The following is a 22,948-nucleotide window of genomic DNA, read 5'->3' as shown; positions in this document are numbered from 1 at the left end:
ACTAAAATCTCATTAGCTCCTTAGCATTATATTATAAAATTGAAAATTCGAGAAAGCGAATAAGTAAATTCGCTTTTTATTAAACTCAAGATAACATTTTAAATAAATATTGTTGGAAATACCTGGGTATTTGTTTGTCTTAAAGATGTGATAACACGTTAGTAAATGAACGAGTTAACTTGACGTTTTTACAAATACAGTTAAAACTGTGAAAAAATAATGGGTTCAGTGTGTACGATGTCGACACAATGTCTAGAAGGTGAAATATGAATTAGGTGCTAATATTATCGGGCAGCTGCGACAACTATACACAAGAAATAAATCAAGATTGTTTTGAATGGTAAAGGTGCCGAACTAGTGGAGTGTTAGACTAAAATAGAGAGGTATCATTGGCCGAGTACATTAGTACGGGCCGCGTCGAAACATTTTGCAAATGCAGTATGTAAATTAGCAACATTTGGCTCAATGCCTGCCTATTACTGGGCTTAAGCTCCCCACAAACAAACAGTCTTTTATTTGTTTTTGCCAATTATTTCGCGAATTAGAGCACGACCTGTAAATTTATGATTATTTTACATTACGATTATTAATTAGCGAAACACTACACTCATCTATTATGGAATTAAAAAAAAAATGCTAAAGGAATTAAAACAAAGATTAATGGACTTGAAAACAAACCTTTTCTAATTAAGCCCATTCGTATATTCGAATATATATATATTTTTATGTGATAGGTAAACGAGCAGGAGATTCACTTGATGGAAAGTGACTACCACCGCCCTAGGACATCTGCAACACCGGGTGCGTTGCCGGCCTTTGAGGAAGGAGGACGCTCTTTTCTTGAAGGTTCCCATGTCGTATCGGTTCGGATAGACAGCGGACGTAAGCTAGTTCCACAGAGTGGTTGTGCGAGGCCGAAATTGTCGTAAAAATCGCGCTGTTGTGGATTTTCGGACATCTAGGTGGTGCGGGTGAAACTTAGAATTTTAACGAGATGTCCGAAGGTGAAATTCAGCAGTCGGGATTAATCAACTCGAATATTTAACTCGACTAGCTCATCAATCAGTTGCATTACCTGTCGTAAAATTGTTTGTGTTTTAGGAGTCTTAAAACTATGTCCAATGGTAGATACTTATCTATATTAATTATTCTGGGCGCTCCCAAAGCTTTTATGTAAATGTCATTTCTGGATGAAGTTTGCCAACCACTAAACAAAATCATTCCTGGACGTATCATTTCATGTTTCTTAAAATAAAATATTCATTAAAATGACCACTTATAAGTTCTTTACATTTAATATCATAATAATTTATTAAAAAAAACGGAACCCAAAAAAAAAAAATTGATATTTAGTACATTTCGCAAACAAATCAATAAAATATACTGTTGTAATATACAATTAAAAGGATAAAGCTTCATAAGTAGGTATCTTATATTTGAGGGTCAGAAATCAACAGAAATCAAGAAAAAACCCAGGGAAATAATTGCCCTACAAATATTTATCACGAACATGCATCGAATTCCCAATCTTTGTTGTTAACAATTAAAGAGACCAATTTGCCGATTATCAAAATAACATCTCAGACGATGTCGCTAAAATAAAAATCAACAAAAATAAATATATATATATCAGTATTGAAGATACTTCTCATATTTTATTGTATGTAAAATGTAAGTAAAGGGAAACAAATATACACGTGGCACGTTTTTTCTACCGACACATGCAGGTGTCCTCACGAAATAAATTATTATATTAACACAAATTAAGCAGCTGAAAATTTAGAGATGCTTCCGTTAAGATGCTATAGTAACTATGGGCCATCTCGGCTCTTAAAATAAATGTTTTAGAATAAAATGACTCGTTAGGATGGTGTGACCGATGAACCCATTGAAGTGAAATTTCAAGGTCATATTTGAGGGCAACTTTTAATCTGTAACTTTTTTAAATGAATCGTTTCTAACGCAATAATATATGGTATTGGAGTCGCACCATCTTTATCGGTATCGATGTTTTATCGGTACACGTATAATGCGGAAATTGTTGAAATTAAGTATTACCTAAATGAACTCAACGTACACACAAATATAATGTCTCTGTTAACTGGTTTAACGTTTAAGATGTATCTTGTAACGCGCCTACTATTCTTATGACCTACGCAAACGCAAACGCTGATATTCACAGATTAAAAACAAAACAGACGTATCATAGGAGCGTGGGTCTGTGCGTCACGTTCAGCGCAATCGAGATCAAGTCATGCGGTTATGGTGACGCATGGAGGAATGTAATCACATGCCCACTGATACAAACAATCCAATAGACACAGCCCTACAGTGTTCGAGAGTTGCTGTTGCAAATTCGTCCATAGTCAGACTACAAACAAGTTTGAGGAATGGTGTACAAATATATATTAGGTACGCTAAACAACCTGTATAAAATACATTTTATTAACGCCGAATAGTTATATACGATGCGCTCAAAAAATACCACCCACCAAACAAATGTATGTACATTGACTATTGAAAATTCTATAATAGCTGAGGTTATGTCAACAGCTGTATATATATTATTAGCACTCGGACGGAAAGAAATATATATTATTATAAAATAAAAATAACTTTAATTTAGTACCAAGGATAAGTCTAGTGGTCGTTTAAAAATATGACCAACCAACGCTTTAATTATAGACAAACGTTACATTCAGAGATTTGACAGAACCGTGAGATAAGAGACGTGGATCATGTCAATTTAAAACGAATAAACGTTTTGACAGTTAATTATATAGGAAACGTTCTCGATTTAAACTTTTGCATTAATGCGAAAAAATTAAAACAATTTCACAAAACAAAAACTGTTGCGGGAATATGTCGAGATAAAAAAAATTATGACAATCACGTTTAAAAGCTTCCTGAATAATAAAATGTACAAACAGCAATAAAAGTTGACAGCGCACTCGGTAAGACACTGAATAGGTAATATAATTCCAAATAGCACACTTGTAACCGCATTTATACTTTAATACTTCAACTGCAGCGGCGGCAGGTGGCTGCAGAAAAAAAAGGATAGACCATATAACTCCCCACAATAGTGTCATTAATCCTTCATGGGGTCTCTGACCCCGGTCCGCGAGTGATAGACAATGGTAGTCGTTTGTGAGCTGAATTAATGCGTGTGCGCTGCAATTGGAAGCGGCCAGCCTTGAACTTGCCCACTGCAGTTCGATGCAAGCGATGAATGCAAAAGCCGTCGCCATTTCTAGGATCGCGTCATGTTACGTACGATAAAAACTTAGAACAGAGATAGATGGTAATGGCATTGGGATGACAGATTAAAGATTAATTTTATATTAAATATAACATAAAAAACCCATTGGAATATAAATGAGATTAACCATAAGTTACCAATAACCCGTACCGTACAGACACCGTCTTTTGTTTATAAATACATATTTCTTCCTACATTTTATTTATTCGTTTCATGTTTGATTTTTACGAGACCTTTAAATTCTTGTTATTATATCATTTCAATTCATTTGAATTTCCTTGAAAGTTCCGTTTAAGAAGTTTACTATAAGGTGATACGTTATGTGATGCCATTTTTGATGTAGGTCGGTTCCGAGTCTAGAGCTGCTACTTGCTTTTACAATATGCTGCGTGCAGTGCTTGTTACGGACAACAGAACAGAAGTAATATTATACAAATAGGATAAGCGTGTCGCACTGAGCACGCTTCAGGAAAACCAAAACAACTATATTCTGTGTTGTTATGCGTGGATAGTCGCGTTCAAAGTACACTTTTGAAATAATAATTTTATCTTAATGTTTTATAAATGTGAAGTCAAATAAAAATGAATGCGTATTTTTTTTATTTTATAATTGTAGTATATTTTAATGCTAATTACAAGTTGATCCGAAGCTCAAGCTAACTGAAGGGCTTCAGTGGCTAAAAATTGAAGCTTTCCAAACCTTCAAGCCTTCATTGGAGAAGAATCTATTTTACTTTCGCATAAATTTTCATCATGCTTAAATTCTTAAAGAAATAAGAATTATTTTTAAAATATTATTATTAGGCCCTGTGATATCAAGGCCCCCCCGCGCAACTCCACACTACTCGACAATAACAAGAACGCCAACAGAACGTCACGTGTTTTTTTATAACTATACATTTAGGTTATTTCCTGTGGTCACATTATAGCTTCTTAAATGATCATAAAATGACACTGAGATGATCACGTACACCCAGATCTGTCCATCGTTGGAACAGACGAGTCCGAGAGTGACGAATGTGGATTGAAAACGCAGCCTAGGATGCTCTTTTGTCGAGACATGAAGGTGATGATGATTAACTGGACTCCTACTAATTATAACTATTTGAAAAAGTGAATACCGATGGGACAGAATGTAATTCTAATCCATGTTTTATTTTTACTAAAGATAGTTCTTGTTATATGTAATAACTAAAATATTTAATTTATAAACAAAAGTTATTTTTTTGTTTGTTTCGCTTGTTTGTACCAAATAATCCTGTTTGAGTATCTGTATACTTCTCGTAGACACTTGCGTTATGGTTTCTAGCACAGAACCGTCAAAGCGAAACGAATGCGGCACAGGAGATAACTTATGGCGCAAGTGTGCGCAGACACTGGTGCACTGACTTTCCTCAGTTAAGGAAGCGTTGACAGGCCACTGTTACTGCACATATTTATTAAAAAAAAAAACGATACAGACTCAATAACAACATAAATGATAATTACATTAATTTAACGATTACAGAATATCAAAATAAAAGGAAATGAGCTCAAGCTTTTTTTTTGCGCTGATAAAACGTGAGTATATTTTGCTTTTAAGGCTACTAATACATATGCTAACGTAGTATGCATATCTATATAATACCTCATCTATATTTAAATGGGCAAAGATAAACAGCTTAGTACTCTATTCCTCTGTTTATTAACGGTTTTTGTTAAGTTGTTGGCCAGCTTTAGTGCTATCAATTAAAAATGAAAAGACTAGAAGAACATTCGTAATATAATAATAATGATTTCTTCCACTACGCGAAGAACAGTAAATACAAATAATTTCAACAGTTATGTTATTAATTAGTCTTCTTCATTTTCGAAACGAAGTTAAAAATGACGTTGAATCCGCTTATTCAATATCGAGTATTAGAATACGTAATTAAAATAAAATATAATCGTTTTATAATAATATCGATATGTTCCGACTGAGACAGTAGGTTGCGGGGTCGATGTCCTAACAACCGGTCGAGCTTAAAGCTTTGTCGAGCGAACGGGCAAGGCAAATTTGGCCCACTTTTGATAATCTATACTTCACAATTATACATTTCATAGACAAACATATATCTGTTACATGTTCAAAAGTATCAGAGTGTCAAAATATTAAATTACAATGTCTTACACACACTGGCGATCAGTTTTAAAACAATTCAATACTTAGTGTGAAGAATTACTGTTATCTAAGCATTAATGTTTTCTGGTAATAAAGACATATGCGAGCGTTTAACTGTTATAATTTAAATAACTTTTAACAGTTAAAATTTGATAAAAATTTACCGTAAACTATTTAATTTAATTACCGAATATATTAATTCTCATAATACGTTAATAAAATACAATAAAATCTAAAAATATATGTGAAAAATGGCTATATATAAAATATTCAATTTCATTATAAACCACATTTTTAAGGAACTAGCTGTAACAATAATAAAATTATTGGTAACATTGTAACACACTGAGAAATGTTTATTGCTTCGTAAGTGGAATATTGTCTACTAGATATGGGTATAAGCTATTAAGCCCTTTATGCGCTGGCGCACTTTTGTTACATTAATCTCCCCTTCGCGGTTACTGTGCCGAGTAACGGTGTGCAGATGGAGGTACAAGTATGCATACTAGGCAAAGAGCAACATGACAGATTCGACGTTATTCATTACCATACATAAATAATAAATTATCAAATTTACCAATACTTGTGGCATGTGCATGTTTAGACCAAATGGTTTAAATGTTATGTCGTGGTTTATTTTTTAATTCATTATTTTTGTATTTTGGTAATAATGTATAATTTTATTATATCTACAGAATAACTTTATAAGGGATAGAATATTTATATTTTTATGAAATGTCTTTATTTAAATCTACTTTAAATACTTTTCTCGATACAGTATCACATTTTTTATAAATTTTGTATTTTGAATGAACGTTAAAGTAAATGTTATGGAAAAACGTGTTAAGTCGTTAAAAAAACATCAACACGTTGCTATGTTCGCATTATCCTAGCTTCGAATATGGAATGAATTTGTATTATAAATGTTGAAAAAGAATAACTACTAAGTTTCTTGTCGGATCTTCTCGGTAGAATCTACATTCCGAACTGGTGGTTCTTGGAGCTTCACTTAATATAGTTTGTAAAATGACGACTCACAAGTGCTTGTAAAAGCCTACTTGAATAGTCTATTTTGATTTTGGAAACCTTTCAATCCAATTGAACTGAGTCTTAAGATCTCAGAGTCTTCAGAATACAAAATAATATTATAATAAGATACGGGCCATTTGATCACTCGATGGTAAGTAGTGACCACTACACATATACATTGTAAGAAATATTAATCGTTACTCAACAATAAGGAGCCAACTTCCTTGTGAACTAAGATGTTACGTCCCTCGTGGCTTTAGTTACATTAGCTCATTCAAACTCCAAGCCGGAACACAACAATACTAAATATTGCTATTTGGTGGTAGAATATATGATGTAGTAGGTGGTACCTAACACAAATTAAAACCCCTTGTATAGTGTAGTTGAATATTGGTTATATTTAAACGGTGTTCCTATATTTATCCGAAATTTAAAACATATAAATTGCTTAAAAAATTACTAAGAATAAATGAAAACAATCTATGAATGATTAATTTCAACTTGTGCATCAAAATGTGAACGTATATATTTATTTTAAAAATAATAATCAATCGATAACCTAGTAATTTATTATTATATTATACGTAAATTATTTTCTCATTTAATACTACCTAATAGTGAAGAAAATAGTTCAAAAGCGCTTTCTCTTAATGCTCTTGAAAGATATAAATTTATTAAATGTTTTAAAAAAATTATGTCAACGATGTTTACATTCAAAAATTGTGACCATATTTTCTATATTAAGCGCGTAACCGATTTATATACATAGATATGATTTAATTATTTTGAAACATGAATAATTTTCTAAATTTATTATCGGTATCTCGTATCTTATTTATCCTATTAATAAAAAAAAATGAGCCGAGATGGCCCAGTGGTTAGAACGCGTGTCTTAACCGATGATTTCGGGATCAAACCCAGGCAGGCACCACTGAATTTTCATGTGCTTAATTTGTGCTCGGCGGTGAAGGAAAACAGGCGAGGCGAGGCGGCGAGGAATCCTGCATGAGTCTAATTTCAACGAAATTCAGCCACATGTGTATACCGCCAAACCGCACTGGAGCAGCGTGGTCGAATATGCTCCAAACCTTCTCCTCAAAGGGAGAGGAGGCCTTTAGCCCAGCAGTGGGAAATTTACAGGCTGCTAATGCTAATTCTATAAAAAAAATAAAAAATAACAGTATAGCCGTCACATACGACCCGAAAATCAATACCAACAAAATATATATTCGTAGCAATGACTGCAGTCGTCAGACCTTAATGGAAGCACTTACATGAGCCGAGAGCTCGGAGGTATAGACGTAAGCAATGAAAATTTAAATTAAACAAGAGCACAGACAGTATGTAAAGATTAAATTATAGATCACGAAAAGCATAGTCTTTTTATATATTTTTCACAATTTCCATAGGAGTGCTGACCGAAAAGAATCGAAGACGAGGGCATACTACTATAACTCCAGTTAAATTGAGAGAAGATTTATGGAACTATGAAGATATTTTTTCACCAAATGATCAATGGACTAAGTAGTAAATGGACTCTACTAAATATATATAGAAAATACAATGTTTTTCATTAAATAATACAGAATGGCAAAATGTTTTGTAGGTTGGTTGCCGCTGAATTCGAGGTCAATTTGTTTATGCTTTTCAAAATATCTTAGCACGGTGAATTAATTAGAACAGTGTCGAGTAAACATCATTGATGCTTATTTTGCAAATGTTTTACATTCTTAGTGTTTTGAAATCGAGTAACTTTAAAAGGTATTTTACATAATTTTAAATGTTATTTTGTGAAATAGTATCATTAACTATATACTTCAAAAAATGATTGAACTTGCACGACAGATCAATAAGCCACCTGGTGGTTTTATCTTAGACACAGCAATAAGTATAAATCACTGACTACACTGTCAATGCGCGTATGACCAATGATCATGGTTGACTGCGCATTCATAGTCATCTTAGATACTTCCGAGCTGACCTTTGGCCTGTAATTACAGTTTCTCATTCAATACAAAGTATTGATCTGTTGCGGTAGAATAGATGAGTTCGTTCTATTCACCAAGACAGATCGGTCTACACAAAGCTGGATAAAATATCTGGTAATCATAATGGCATCCTTTGTTACAAAAGGTTGAAGTACGTAGTAATTACTGAAAAGTCACAGAGCCATAATCCTAATGCACAACGGCAAGAAACCTTCAGCGCATTTTAATCGCATTTATCGCCATGAAATGAGAATAGTTAAGATACATTTGACTGACTAAATTTGATAAAAATCAAATAAGGTAGCCGGACTTCACCCCTGTAGGTGCTTTAAGAGATATTAAACATTTTTATATTGCCAATGCTCCACCAGCCTTGGGAGCTAAGATGTTATGTCCCTTGTGTCTGTAGTTACACTGGCTCACTCACCATTCAAATCAGAACACAAAAATTACTAAGTATTACTGTTTGGCAGTAGACTATCTAATGAGTGGGTGGAACCTTGCATCAAGACCTACTACCAATTACAGTTAATACTAGATTAAAATCTCCAAACCATGCCTGAAAAATCAACACATAACAACAATCATATGACACATAACAATAGTCATATATATTATATAACGACCCATTAAGTAATACGGGAATCGAACCTATGGAGTCCACACCCGCGCCCTAAGCTTAAAGTATACTAATGGCCTCATTGGTTTACTGGATAGCTTATAATCCAGGTAGGGCACATCCTAATGCCGAGCCAATAAAAGCTTTTTGGAGATTTTAGTCAAGATTTACTCGAATTTCCGATTACAGCACGTAAAGCCCTTAATCCCTAGACTTAATTCTCTCCTGTCGTGTCTGATTATATTTATAAGGGAATTGAGGGTTCAACAGTATTTGCGAACACACTTATTCACCATTGCAACTCCTGCGCATCTGGCTAATCTCCGTTAAAAATGGCCGCCTTGACTGCCGCCAGAAATTATCATCATCAACTTACTGGCCGGATTTAATTTTGGGTCTTGGGTCTTACGGAGGAATCACCTTAGATTAGAAAGTTTGAAAACTGTTCTAATCAGTTCGATAAACCAAACTTGAATATAATTGTATAGATTCAAAGTACTAGCAAGCTATTGAACTTACGATCTTCTGATCTTGCGTCATGAGCAGTTATGCGATGATTCTGACCCAGTTTACTAATAATTGAGCAAAAAAAAACAAACTGACCATTGTTCATTGTATTCAATTCTAAATCGCTTATCTATACATAATGCTGTTGACAATGTAGAGGATACATAATGGAAACAAAGGTTATGCGGGAATGTATAGTTAATTAACATAACGAGGTATGTGGACTTTTTACTCATCAAAAGGCCGTTTTCACTTCACTTGGTTCATAATAAAAAATTTACCGTTTCCGACACCGTTGTCGAACGAAGGCAAGGTTTCTCATAATATACGTAATATTTAAATTAAATTTCCATCAATGGCCTTCCTACTCAAATATCCGTTGGGGAATCTTTGACAATACAAAATTAACGGTACCAATTTGTTGCGATTCAGTGATAAAATTGTTTCACAGTTAATTTTTTATCATGATTACGATGTAAATTAAAAAAAAAATCAACTTCTAGGCAAAAAATAGTTCGAACACGAATCAAATGTATAACCTCGATTCGTCAACGATAAAAAATATCTTTACAGTTATCTATCGAATCATATCTCTTGTGTGCCAGGACCGGACTGACGATTGCGGGGTCAATGAACTTGGCAACTTATGTTTTTGGTTTGCCGGTTCAAGGAATTAGAAAATTTCGAAGAGCCGAAAAAATAAAATGCCTAGCAATCTGTTTTGTCGACGCAGCTTCGTTTAAATACCAGATGTTGCTTAGGGCTCGGACACGTTGCTGGTTAACATTCGTGTGTTTGTAACTTGTGTAAACCGTTATATGAACCTTATAATAATGTTCATGACAAATATAATATATAGATCAATTGTCAAAATATTAACATATTTAACGACAACATGGAAGGTATGATACCTCTACCAGGTGTTAATATTTAAAATATTTCGTAATAACAAACATGTAGGTATTATACAAGAACCACGAGTATATCGCACGGTCCAGAGAATATCAACGCAATATTGCTGTTGTTTTGTATATACTTAAAACCTCATGAAATTAACCCCATGAAATTCGTATAAAATATATTTGTAATTATTTAATTTAAATAAGTTTATGGTAATTTAAATTACTTAATAAATAACCTATATTGAAATGATCTACAAAATTTTGATTATTCATGGTATGTAAAGTTTTTGGCTATACTCGTAGTTATTATTATTCCTGAAAAAGTATCCTTTATTTATTTATTGAAGTACACCATCAAATTATCACTTAACACTTATAATTATAAATATAGGTAATATACCAAGTGATACTCCTCAAAGTTGCAAATAACATTGCGAAATTATCATTCATTGATGGTTGATTCTTCGGGGGATGATATAAGTACTTATATTTTTATTATAATTGAACAAAAAAATGTTAAAGAAATTGAGCAAACACAAAATAATAGTAATTAATAAATGATTTTTAAGAAATGTACCCACTGTTACTACCCACAGTCTGTGTGCGTCTTTTTAACGATATCAAGTAAAACAAAATCAAAAAGTAACTATTAAATGTCTAATTCTTTTTCATTGTTTTATATAACTTTAGATTGCGACTAGAGAACAAAGAAATTCTTCGAAAACTTAAGGGTCCAGACGCACCAGCAAAAACAAAACAAATTTTTGGAAGTTCGTCGTCTGGACTCCGAAATATCCTGAATGTGGTATGTAGGCGATAGCGTCTCCGAAACTTTAATTTCGTGGTAAAATTTAAAGTATGTTCTATTACATTATATAAGAAACGATCTATGAGATCTCAGATATGCCTGTTGTCAGTTTGTTTAACATTCATAAACAAATAATTTCTGTGTAGCGTTACAATTATAATTAGCATTTTTAAAATTACATTATGAATATATTTTTGAAATATTTATTAGGTAGCCTTTTAATGAACCAAACAAAATTAAACTTATCACATTTAATTTTAAAATTGCAATTATTCTTTGATACAATTGCTTTTGAGAGGTATAGGTAAACAAAATCTATATTTTTATATATATCACTAAACTAAAGCTGGCATATTTTAGTAATGCCATAAATTTTTGTGTAAGCAATTCGATATGGTTGGCGTTCGTACTTACTATGCCAGGAATCTAGACGAAAATGCCAACCACATAAACAGCACCGAAATATAGCGAAAGGGCATTTGCTACTTCAAAGTTATCGGTTTGCCTATCCTTCCACAGGAAATTAATAAGAATATATCATGGTAGGAGCACAACGATAACGCGAATATTACAATTACAGTAACAGAGACAAGCGCACAGACACAACAATTATAAAAGATGAAATGTAGTCAAAAGGTCCTTGATAGTCAAAAGGCCATCGATGACAAGTACAAGGCCTTAAATACTGATCTAATGTAATGGATTCGGTAAGGGTGTGGAGGAAGTAAATTGAAGCTGGTTTCGTTAGTAAGACGACGCCCACGAGCAACAATTAGCTTAATCAGACGAATGATGCGTAAATGCATGAAATACGGAAAAAATATAATATTTTTTTATAGATAACATTAACATATTCTAAGCTTTGTGGTGTATTATCGTATATTTTTAATTCTACTGTTTAGTAACGCCATGTCAAACATGTAAAAACCGAGATCGTGTTTGCGTTTTGTTTCACCGAATATTTGGTCCATTCGCAAACATTATTCTATGAATCCAAATCCAATCTATTTCAGTCAAGTAAACTTTACAACAAAGAATTTTTGAATCGTCAATATTTCAACTTTATCACCGTCCGCACGTTTAACTGAATTCAATTAAACGTGCGAATCAAGTTTGGACCGTCAAATATATTCGTAACTATGTTAATGTACGATGAATTTACGTCTTTGCTAGCTTCTTCTTCATAATCTACTAATATAAATAAAAAATAATGTTTGCATAATTATTCCTGCGTTTCTAAACCATGTGTTGTAATTCTGGTTCTCTTTTTGAAGGCCTTCAGGGCCACAAGAATCTCGTTTTGCGTGTCATTCGTCCAGTATAAAAGTTTTATGTAGTCCATTATTCCACCCTTGCGAAGCCCGGACAGGTAGTTATATAAAGGTGAACAGTTGTTTGTTTTAACGCTAATAACCGTATCTACTGGTTCGATTTACTAATACTTATTTCTCGTTTTTTAAGAAATGTATATACTTTATAACATCACACGCTATGAGGTTAGAGCATTAGTATTAAACGGGTGAAGCCTTAGATCAAGATTATAAAAAAAAAATATATTATTCGAAGATTTAAGAGTTCAGACTCTGTTATATATTTTTTTTATTATGAAAGTTAGACCTGTAGACCACCTGAAACTTAGCGGCCACCACTGTCCAAAGGCGCTGTAAAAATAATCAACCATTTCTTATATTGTCAATGTGTCACAAACCTTGGGAATTGAGATTATATGTCCCTTGTTCCATTAGTTATACTTTGGTTCACTCACCCTTTAAGCTCTAAGTCATCAATGCTAAGCATTGTTGCTTGGCGGTAGAATATGTGATGAATGGATGGTACCTATCCAGACGGGCTAGCTCAAAGTCACAACACAAAGTGTATAACTAGATAACTAAAAACAGGCATGCCAATGGAAACACGTAATTACTGTTTACGCTATTTGTGCAAATGTAATATATCCTCTACACATTGTCGACTGAAGAAACGCTACGCTAAGTGAAGTGCTGCCATATTTATAATTTAATTTAAGAATCATTCAGGAGTTGAATCAGAATTGGAAACGAAAATAATATAAAATGACGTTGTTTTCTGTAATGTTATCGACTTTTACATTTTGTTGATAAATAATATAAGTACGACCACGCAAAGTCACTCAGAAAGCTTTCAATCCTTAAACTTATTTTTATAAAATATCAACTTCAATATATAGTATTAATATTAAACTCTTCCGTATACATGTTTGACCTTTGTATTAAATGGATTGCGAGAAATCGTTTCATATTTTTACTCATAGCGTATCACTATAAGAGTTCTTTGACCTTGAATTACATCAAATATCGTCATAGCTTTTATTTTTAAATGATAAAGTCATAGCAAATACTTTGAACGTTCATTATAAACTTCCAATTACGATCGCATCCGCTTTTGATGAAAGATAATATCATGGCCGACAAACTCTTATGTTCCACGCAACTAACTGTAAACTGCCCATTATGAAGTAAAGTACTATGCAATACCAACAGTACTCGTGTGACGTCACGACCCCACAGAAATATAAACTACGTAGTCGTCAAATTATTTACTGACATTATTATCTAAACTATATTATTAAAAATACATATTAAAATTAATCTTACATTGTTACGACATATAGCCATTTTAATCACGGTTATTATTATTGTTAGTATGAAATAATTAGTTAAGCATATTTCTCAACTTTGTTTTTTTTTTTAATTTATTTTAATTAAATGCGTTAAATTAAAAAAAAAAACTCGTAACGACAATGGCCTGCCAATCTCGTTTCGTAATGTCAACGCCCTAGTAACGCTCTTGACAATGACACGTCTCTTCCATCCATTCTAATTCCGCATCTTATTCAGATGTAGGTGGTGTAGATCCGGTTGTAGTGCCCCACAAACCTCGTGCACGGGTCGAGCTGACCGACGCCTTCACTATAATTGCACTGAGTGCAATGCACACCAATCTTTTTGGTTCGCTATCACGCTTCGCATTGGTCAGTCTTTCTTCAAACAAACAAAAAATATTTCAAATTTTATACGTCATAGTATCGTAATATTCATATACGTTGGATAACAAGTTTTGTTGAATATTTATAAGAAAATTACGCGCATTTCGTAGCTGTAGGTACGAGTAAGTTATTTGTATGAAAACCTTAAATCTCATCTCTAATTGACGATTTTACAAGAAAAGGTATACGAGAAGCGAAAATCGAACTGTCATACGTTATGAATTTTTATTATTTCATTATCAAGAAAAATCGTACAAATTATGATCTGGTTTCGTCTTCTAGGCTTTAAAATTACTACCTGTGACATAATAATGAATTCATATGTAATGCATTCCTTATATTTGTTACTATACTATGACTTCGAAAGTATTGTTTTTTTTTTCTTTGATACATGATGTTAGCTTTCCACTTACTATATATAATTATCTGAACCAAAACTCGATATACATTTTTATTATTAGGTATTGTTTCTGGTAACAGGAACGTTTAATGTAAAAAGGTTCTAATTCGTTTAGCAGAACGGTCGTGAATTGAGAATGTTTATTTGAAAACGATTTTTTCTTTAAATGTGAACCATTTCAAATTTAAAAATTGTAAAAGTGTCATTCATTTAATACATCGAATTTAGTCAAAATGGCAGGAAATTAGCAACAGGAGACCCACCCATACCTACAGTAATATAAAATATACAAAAACGACCATAACATTTCCAGACGGAACACCTGCTTAGGTATTCCATTTCAATATACACACCTGCCTAATGAATAGTCTTCGAAATCGATGATTCAACCGCGCGTCCCTTCGTTATTTGTAGAACTGACAACCCACGACATCGTATAATTTGTACGAAATACGAAATCAATAAATCAACAGTATCTATACCGCGTCTATTTTTAAACCAAAACCCATCGACGAAAGTATCCATAGTTCTTTATTATCATCTATACTAATATTATAAATGCGAAAGTAGCTCAGTCTGTATGTTTATTGTTTTACGGCTAAGTCGAAGCAAAGTTGATATAATTCGGTACAAAATATGCTTGAGCCCCAAAAATGGACAAAAGGAGGGTAAAGTAGATGAGCGTTTGTACGCAAGTTCTTTTCAAAGGATTTTTGGCACCAACTGAATTTCACGCGGGCAAAGTCGTGGCTTCAGCTAGTTTTATATATACTAATGAAAATCTTGTGTTCAAATAAGAAATACATAAAGAACTTGAATTATCATTGCGTGTGTTTAAATTGATTCGTCTGCATAGATCCATTACTTTATCTATTTGAGTAATATTCGTTTACCAGAAGAGCTATTCTGTTAGAAGTCATTTTGTATATCACTAGCGAAACGTTGAATATCGACTTACATTGATACGCAATTCTGACCCGTGTATCCTTTCAGTTGAAAAATTATTATCGCATATATAACTTTCTGACATTCCACGACCGTTTTCTGCAGTCAATTTCAAGTTTGTCCTTACATAATAGTTCTACTGAACACTGACATGTAGATTAATATTTGATGTGGAATGTTTCTTTTTAATAAGTGGGTAAAGTTTTAACACAATCCTAGAGTTATTTGATTTTAAATTTATTTACTTTTTAAAATTTTTTGATTTGTGATTAAGGTACAATAACATGTCGCCGGTCTGTTGTTATAAACGTATTATTTGACTACATTACATAGCTTTTCCTGTAAACCTCTCGCTAGGAAATATTATATAGTATATTATCAGCCAGTATATGTTCAACTCCTGGTTTAAGGCCTACCTTCCTATTAAGGAGAAGGTTAAAGGACTTTTTCACATCACGGCAGCAGGCCAACAACCATTGACAACAATTTTAAATTAATCTGGACTATCGGTTATTATAAGATCCAGTCACATTTAGTATCCAAAACAAGTTTTGTAAATTTTACTGTATAATGTTAAATTTTGTCGAACTTCCAAGGTAATCCAATTGTCCTTTTATACAAGACATCATCGTATGGCATGTGTAGAGATAACTCTGCACGCGGATATTCAGACAGCGCGAGGTATATGTGACCTATATGTAACGTTAGGACATGATTGCCTTGTTACTCATCTAGCTACTTATAAGGCTGCAGATACCGATGTTCCAAGTTCAAATTCCGTAGTAATACAATAAAAGTAACTCAATATACCTACATAAAATAATCATAATTTATGTACAACTCTCAGTGGCAGTTTGGAATTAGGAAATCCGTAGTGCTATACCACGCGTGTCGTCGATAAAATGGAAGAAACGCTAATGTAACAATATGGTAATTTTGGGAAAGAATGTTTAAACTCGAATCAGTAAACGTAATTTCGCAAAAGTAAAATTTTGGTGATTGGCCGTTCTTCCTTTCCACTGACAATACCAATCCATTAGTCTAAATCTATATTTTTCATTTAGTAGCTTTCAATTATATATATAAAGTTGGCTTCCATGCAACAGATATCTTAGTAACACAATTAAGTATTAATAATTCAAATGATCACTTATTTCGTAAATGACTTTTTCATTAAATCACTTAATATCAACTGTGACATACATCACTCTATGTGATAATTTCTCAAGAAGACTAGAAAGAACGTTATAAGAATAAGCCTTAATAATTACAGAAACAGACTTTGTAAAAAAAAACTACGAAAATCTGAGAAGATTCGAAATCTAGATTCGAAATTCTAAATTCGAAGCTAGATGTGGTAATAAGTATACACGTGAATATTGCGACTTATTGCCTTATATGAGAAAAATTGTATTCTAGACAGAACGCGTAGTTTCGTTTCTTGGGTACGCAAATGAAAAAAGAAAACAATGATGGGTAAAAGTTTTTTGATCGTCGCATTGCGGTCGTTTCTTATCTAAAATTCATGGTTCACGTACAGACAATATCGTCGTATGTATTATATAATACGAAAAAAACAAAGTAACGTCATAAAGGATTTTATCGAAAGAAGTAAATTTTTATTCCTGAAGTTCGTGTGCAGTAATGACAAAAAAAAGATAAAATTAAAAATTGTTATGCGTGACTCTGAATATCATTATGGCTAATGTTTTTTTTAATCTTAAAATATTTTTATTTTTTTTGTAATGATACGAATACCTTTGACCCTAACGTCGGTTGTACCTTTCCATTTAATATTACATTGTATCATGACGATTCAAAAGAGCTCATAAGAGTCTACAAGAATAAAGAATGTTTTGATTTTTATTGAATATAGATATATACCATTTCTTCCACCATTAAAATGCCACCAACTCCTATATATATACTTCTTTGTGTAAATCCATTATTGTTTTCACAACACTGAGCGATTTACTATTCATTAAATAACTTAAAAATACAAAGAGTTAGGCCGTGGAAAAACTAGTAACTTATTGGCGCCAATCTTCTCTATATTGGCGCCAATAAGCGTGGGGCGTGTTCAAAGCCTCTTTTCCTCTGGTGAGTGCGTCTATGCAACCACTTTGAGTGGTGTGTGAGACCTCTGGCCAAGTGCCAGACTACACACTAAAAACCAATGGTACCCTTTCCGTCATATCGGGACGCCATGTTATGCAACTGTGTCGCCCCGACGGGTAGTCTCTGCAGGTTTTCGTTGCCCTCACCTATATATACCGTATTCCCGTACAACCATTTCATATGACTAATTTATTAACACAATACAATATTTAATTTGAGTGTTTTTACAAATACAGAGAATTATGAATAAATGTATCCACAACATTTTATATAGTTATAAAGTAATTGTACTTACATTTTGACATCGCGCTGAACCGGATACGATCTCAATCACAGAACCTTTAAACAAATTCAACGATTAACTTAACACAAAGTGAAACTACAGTAGTCAATTGTTATCACAAAATAAATGTATACAAGCTAAACTAGACCGTCGCTGTCGACTTGCTGTTACTGTGTATGATAAGAAGTGCTTACAAAACGGTATGAAAATAAATATTTTTATTTTACTATGAAAAATGTTGAGAGCGGAGATAGTACACACGATATCCATACATACAAATTCAAGTAATACTAACATTTTTCAAGTGTCAATTTGTGCATATAGGTTTCTAGAGCTTATAAGTGAAGGTTTTTACCAAAATCAATTGTCTAATAGGATAGTACTCCTGTATTAAAACCGGTACATAGAATTGCCAGCTGCGCTCAGTGAAATAAACTTCGTTGATTATCTTAATAAGAGAATTGTAATGCCAGTGATAATAACATATAACAAAAGAGATGAAAATAGTCTATATATTTATTTTTGTATACGGAATAAAGCAGCTCGGAATACGTATCGTATTATTCTCTTTAATAACACAAACGTCAAATAAGAGAAGATTTTATTTGTTAATACTTGAATATCAAAAATATCGTAATTGTTTTTAATATAAACGATAAAATGTTATTACACTTATATTGTTCGAAAGCAACAAAGATTCGCACAAAAATGTCGCCGAAATATTGAACACACGCGTTACTTTTTTTAAGGTTAACTTAGATTTTTATTTTTATACGTGAATCGTTTCATTGTGATCAACAAACGTAGAGTGGTTGAACAAAATTCATAGATTTAATGATTTTGACATTGTTCAATGTACCTAAATATTATTTTAATAATGGTCAGTGACGAAATTATATCCACGATTATAACTCAATTTATTTTAAAGTGGATTTTGATTGATATACCTAATATATTTTGAATAACTAAAATTATATTTTATATGGTTTTCAAGGTCAGTTATTGTCTTCATATTATTAAATAGTATTGATGAGTATGCTATTAATACTAAACGTCAGTTTATAAATGATTTAAAATATCTAAAATCCACAATAAAAGCCAAGGCACAAATAGCTATAAAAAGCTTTGTTTTTACCATAATTTTATAAACAAAAATTGAATTTAACCGAACTACTTTAATAATAATTTAACCGAACTTTAATAATTTTATTTAATTAACTTAACATTTTAAATATTCATTACAAGCGATATCGTTATTATTAAGTTATTAAGTAATAATTATTTTCAAATTTCATGACATATTTAACGTACAATAAAATATTCTTTAAACTTTACTCACGTATCCTTATACAGCTGACATTGAACAGCAACGTATAATTATATAATTATTATTAAATAGATTTTGTTGATAAGTTCACAAAATATAATAATTTTACCTTATCGAGATACCATTTAAAATGTCAATATTGCTTGACATTTCATATTTGATTTAATCATTCTTTTTTTCACGCGCCATATATTTTAATTCTTTGAAGGATTGAATTCTATTAATTGTGTTGCCAATTAAAAAAAAAAATCGACAAAAAAGGTTGTCTTTACTTTTTAGTGTTCAAATTATTATTAAAATTTTTGTATATCATAAAGTATTTTATAGTTGAGTTAAATAGAACTAATATAGAAATTAGACAATCCATCTTTGTTAAAAATATGTCATCTGATTATTGATAAAAAATAAACAAAGATATAATTTTTATTTCCAATTTTGATTTTAAAGACAAGTTGTTAATTTTTTGATTAATAATTTATTTAGTGGTATAAAAAATATCAATTTTACTTTACAATTTTGTTAAATTATAACAATTACCTGTGCCTCAGGACCACTTCGATGTTTTTCTTTTCTCTCAGAAAAGTTTATGTATATAAGAAAATCTAGATTTTCAATGACAATGCGATATACATCAAACGACTTTTATATTCAAGTAACTGTATAATAAAATCTCAATTTTTCTAGATTTCTTTTATCGTTAAACGTATAATCCAAATCTCTTCACAATAAATAAATTTAAAAAAATAAGCCAATTAATTAATAAGAACAAATAAAAAGACGATAATATATAATAAAAATTAGACACAGACAAAATTAGATTTTATCAATACATTGTTTTTTAAAGTGTCACTGTATCACAATTCTTCAATTAAACGATGTAAAAATAGAAACGTTTATCGGAACAGCGTTATATGAAACGATCGGCGTCAAATTTCAATTTCCGTTGTTTACTACCTAAGTATTGTACAAAATAAGTTTATTAAGTACAATTTAAATTTTTCAACCGATAGAGAGAATTATAAATCTCAGTTATCTATATTGCTCTTGATTTTACAAAACTTATGAATATACGTAATATAAATTACTAAAATATAAAAACGGTGTACAACTTTAATTTCAAAAAGGGTGATATGAGCCCAATTTGCCCCTAATATTTTCGGCCCTTTTCGCACGCATTGTATCGATAAGGACTACATTAACTGTTAATCACCTGTCCAAGGTTCATGAATCACAACCCCTATAGCAAATAACATTAGCCTGTTCGAAACTATGCTGACGAATATTGCGTTTTGTAGTAGGGTATTAAAATCGCTGAATATATGATAATGAAATAAAACTTTTGCAGATGTTTATATTCGGTAATGTGTGTTACTTTATGAATAGCTAGTTCCTTAATTATAAATGATATTATAATACTTATGTAAGGCCGATGAATTTAATTAAACAGTTCAATGGCAAGAATATATACTTATATTAAATAATGCTGATTGCTGACATTAAACAATTAAAAGCAAAGTGAAATGTTATTAGTGAGAAATTATGTGCTAATTTTATTGAAATGTAATTCAAACTTACTCGAATTTTTAAGTTACGTATCCAATATTTTTTTTCACATATCCCAATGTTATATTTTATTATCCTTTAATCCTAATATTCACACAATATTTATAATAATTAAAGCTGAAGGTACGTTTATATTGTTCTTGTTATGTACCTATAAATAGGTATTCGAGATAATTATTAAAATCACAGAGAATTAGTGTCTTATTTTGTCTATATTTATAAAAGGCACCCTTACGGCGCCTAACGTAACTATGAACGTAGTTCATGCCACGAATTTTTCACCCCTAAAATACGTTTACGCATGCGTACATTTTTAGGTTATTAGCTGTCTCTTTCTGCCTTTTCTTAATAAAAAGGGCTAACGATACATAAGAGTGACATGCGCACTTAGACCCTAATATTGATGGAAATAGACTGAAGATATTTTATAACATATTATAAAATTTGCTATTAATTCATAAATATCATTTTTATTTATTAATTTAATACAAATATAAACCGATTAGAAATGACCTATTACTTACGCATTTAAATTTCATAAAGGTAAGTGCTAATTACTAAAATTTTATGTCAATATATTGAAATATACATGCATTGGTAAAGTAGCGCCATCTGTCTAAATACCAGTGCAAGTCGATGCCCCCGGCAGTTCCGAAGATTTATAATGCGAGGGGTCGGGTTGCGGACCGACTCGACTGCGTAAGGATTTAGTTAGATGCCAGCACCTGCCGTGCAGCGGTTTTTCGCGTAACGCACTATCCTTGATCCGCCAACCGTATTCGCAATTGCTACATTCAGCAAAATAGTATTTTTTTTCCGGCAGGATTTTACCACGCTTTGTTAAGTATTGTACTCGCCCAAATTCGGGTTTGGATTTATATATCATTTCTTCTAAATTTGGATCAACTGGCCGCATAATAGGTTCAGGAGTTAAATCATCGACTGCTTTTTCAAGTCTTGGATCTTCTTTTAAGTTTCCGAGACCGACGTCGACAATGGAATGCCCGTGGCGGAGATGTTGGACTCCAGGTATGAAGGTTCCGTCTCGTATGGCAGTCTTTCGTCTATTAAAACCAGCAACAACGTGATCTCTAGTTATGGTAGGCAGACCTCCCACCATATTATGAGCTATGACGTCAGTTTCAAAATAATTTGTCGGCTCGCGAGTAAGCGTTGCCGCTTGCTGTATCTGTTCCCAATGTTTATGAATCCAGTTCAGACGTAACCGGTTTTCCTTTTCATAATTTTCGATCAGAAATATTATAACCGCTGGATTAGTTATATCTACCAACGGCATTTTGAAAAAAACTTATAAAAATAGCAGAAAGATAACTTACGTTTTACGTGTTGACGTTATTATCGTTTTCAAAACAAAACTGCAAACTTCAAAATGAAAATGTCACTAAGCGTATTCGTCGCGCCAGATGGCCAATTACAAAATAAAGCTGAGATAAAAATATCAGTTGCCGCGTTGCGATAGAAGTAGCGGTAATACCTGTTTATACGAACTTTCTTATTTTCTTTAATAAATAATGAAGTTGAAAGGTTCAAAGTTTTCTATAAAATTTGGTTGGGAAACTTCTCGGTAGAATACCGATCGCTTGATTATGTGGCATAACTCCATAATTGCTGCGATATTCAACATTTTCGAATCGTGATCAGCAAGTCGTGTATTCTAATCATTACAGAGTATAAAACAAAGTCTCTTACCGCTGTTTGTCCCGTTCGTATGCTTTGAACTCACACAACGGATTTTGATACGGTTTTTATAATAGATAGATTGGTTCAAGGTAAAGGTTTATTTGTATAATACCTGCACAATATAGTAGAGAAACACTGATAATTTTAGAGGTTTCTAAAGTGATGTCTTAAATAAATACATCTTTTTTTTGCGCTTACATTGCAAACGCTGGCTGAACTCTACGAGATAGGTCAAAATAATGTACTACTGTATTGTAAACTTTAAAAAGGTCTTCCGCGATTGTGTATGTCTATCTCTTAGAGATGACCCACATTAACAATTTTTTAT

The 22,948-nt window shown here is 32.2% G+C and overlaps 2 protein-coding genes across 2 annotated transcripts in view; both read right to left on the bottom strand.

Annotated features, from left to right (window-relative positions):
- LOC125069736 (long-chain-fatty-acid--CoA ligase 1) overlaps positions 1-18,071 on the bottom strand; it is a 57,398-nt gene extending 39,327 nt beyond the window's left edge. The window contains exon 1 of the mRNA XM_047679300.1: positions 18,042-18,071. Coding sequence (XP_047535256.1) covers positions 18,042-18,051 — 10 coding nt within the window. The 5' untranslated portion in view covers positions 18,052-18,071. The remainder of the gene's footprint in view (positions 1-18,041) is intronic.
- Positions 18,072-21,472: 3,401 nt separating this feature from the next.
- LOC125069992 lies at positions 21,473-22,246 on the bottom strand. Its single transcript, XM_047679649.1, has one exon. It carries the CDS (start codon positions 22,214-22,216, stop codon positions 21,536-21,538), a length of 681 nt encoding a protein of 226 aa, XP_047535605.1. The 5' UTR covers positions 22,217-22,246; the 3' UTR covers positions 21,473-21,535.
- Between the last annotated feature and the right edge of the window lie 702 nt (positions 22,247-22,948).

The sequence above is a fragment of the Vanessa atalanta genome, chromosome 16 (assembly GCF_905147765.1).
Source record: "Vanessa atalanta chromosome 16, ilVanAtal1.2, whole genome shotgun sequence".
NCBI classification, from domain to species: domain Eukaryota; kingdom Metazoa; phylum Arthropoda; class Insecta; order Lepidoptera; family Nymphalidae; genus Vanessa; species Vanessa atalanta.
This window is presented reverse-complemented; position numbering and strand designations above follow the sequence as displayed.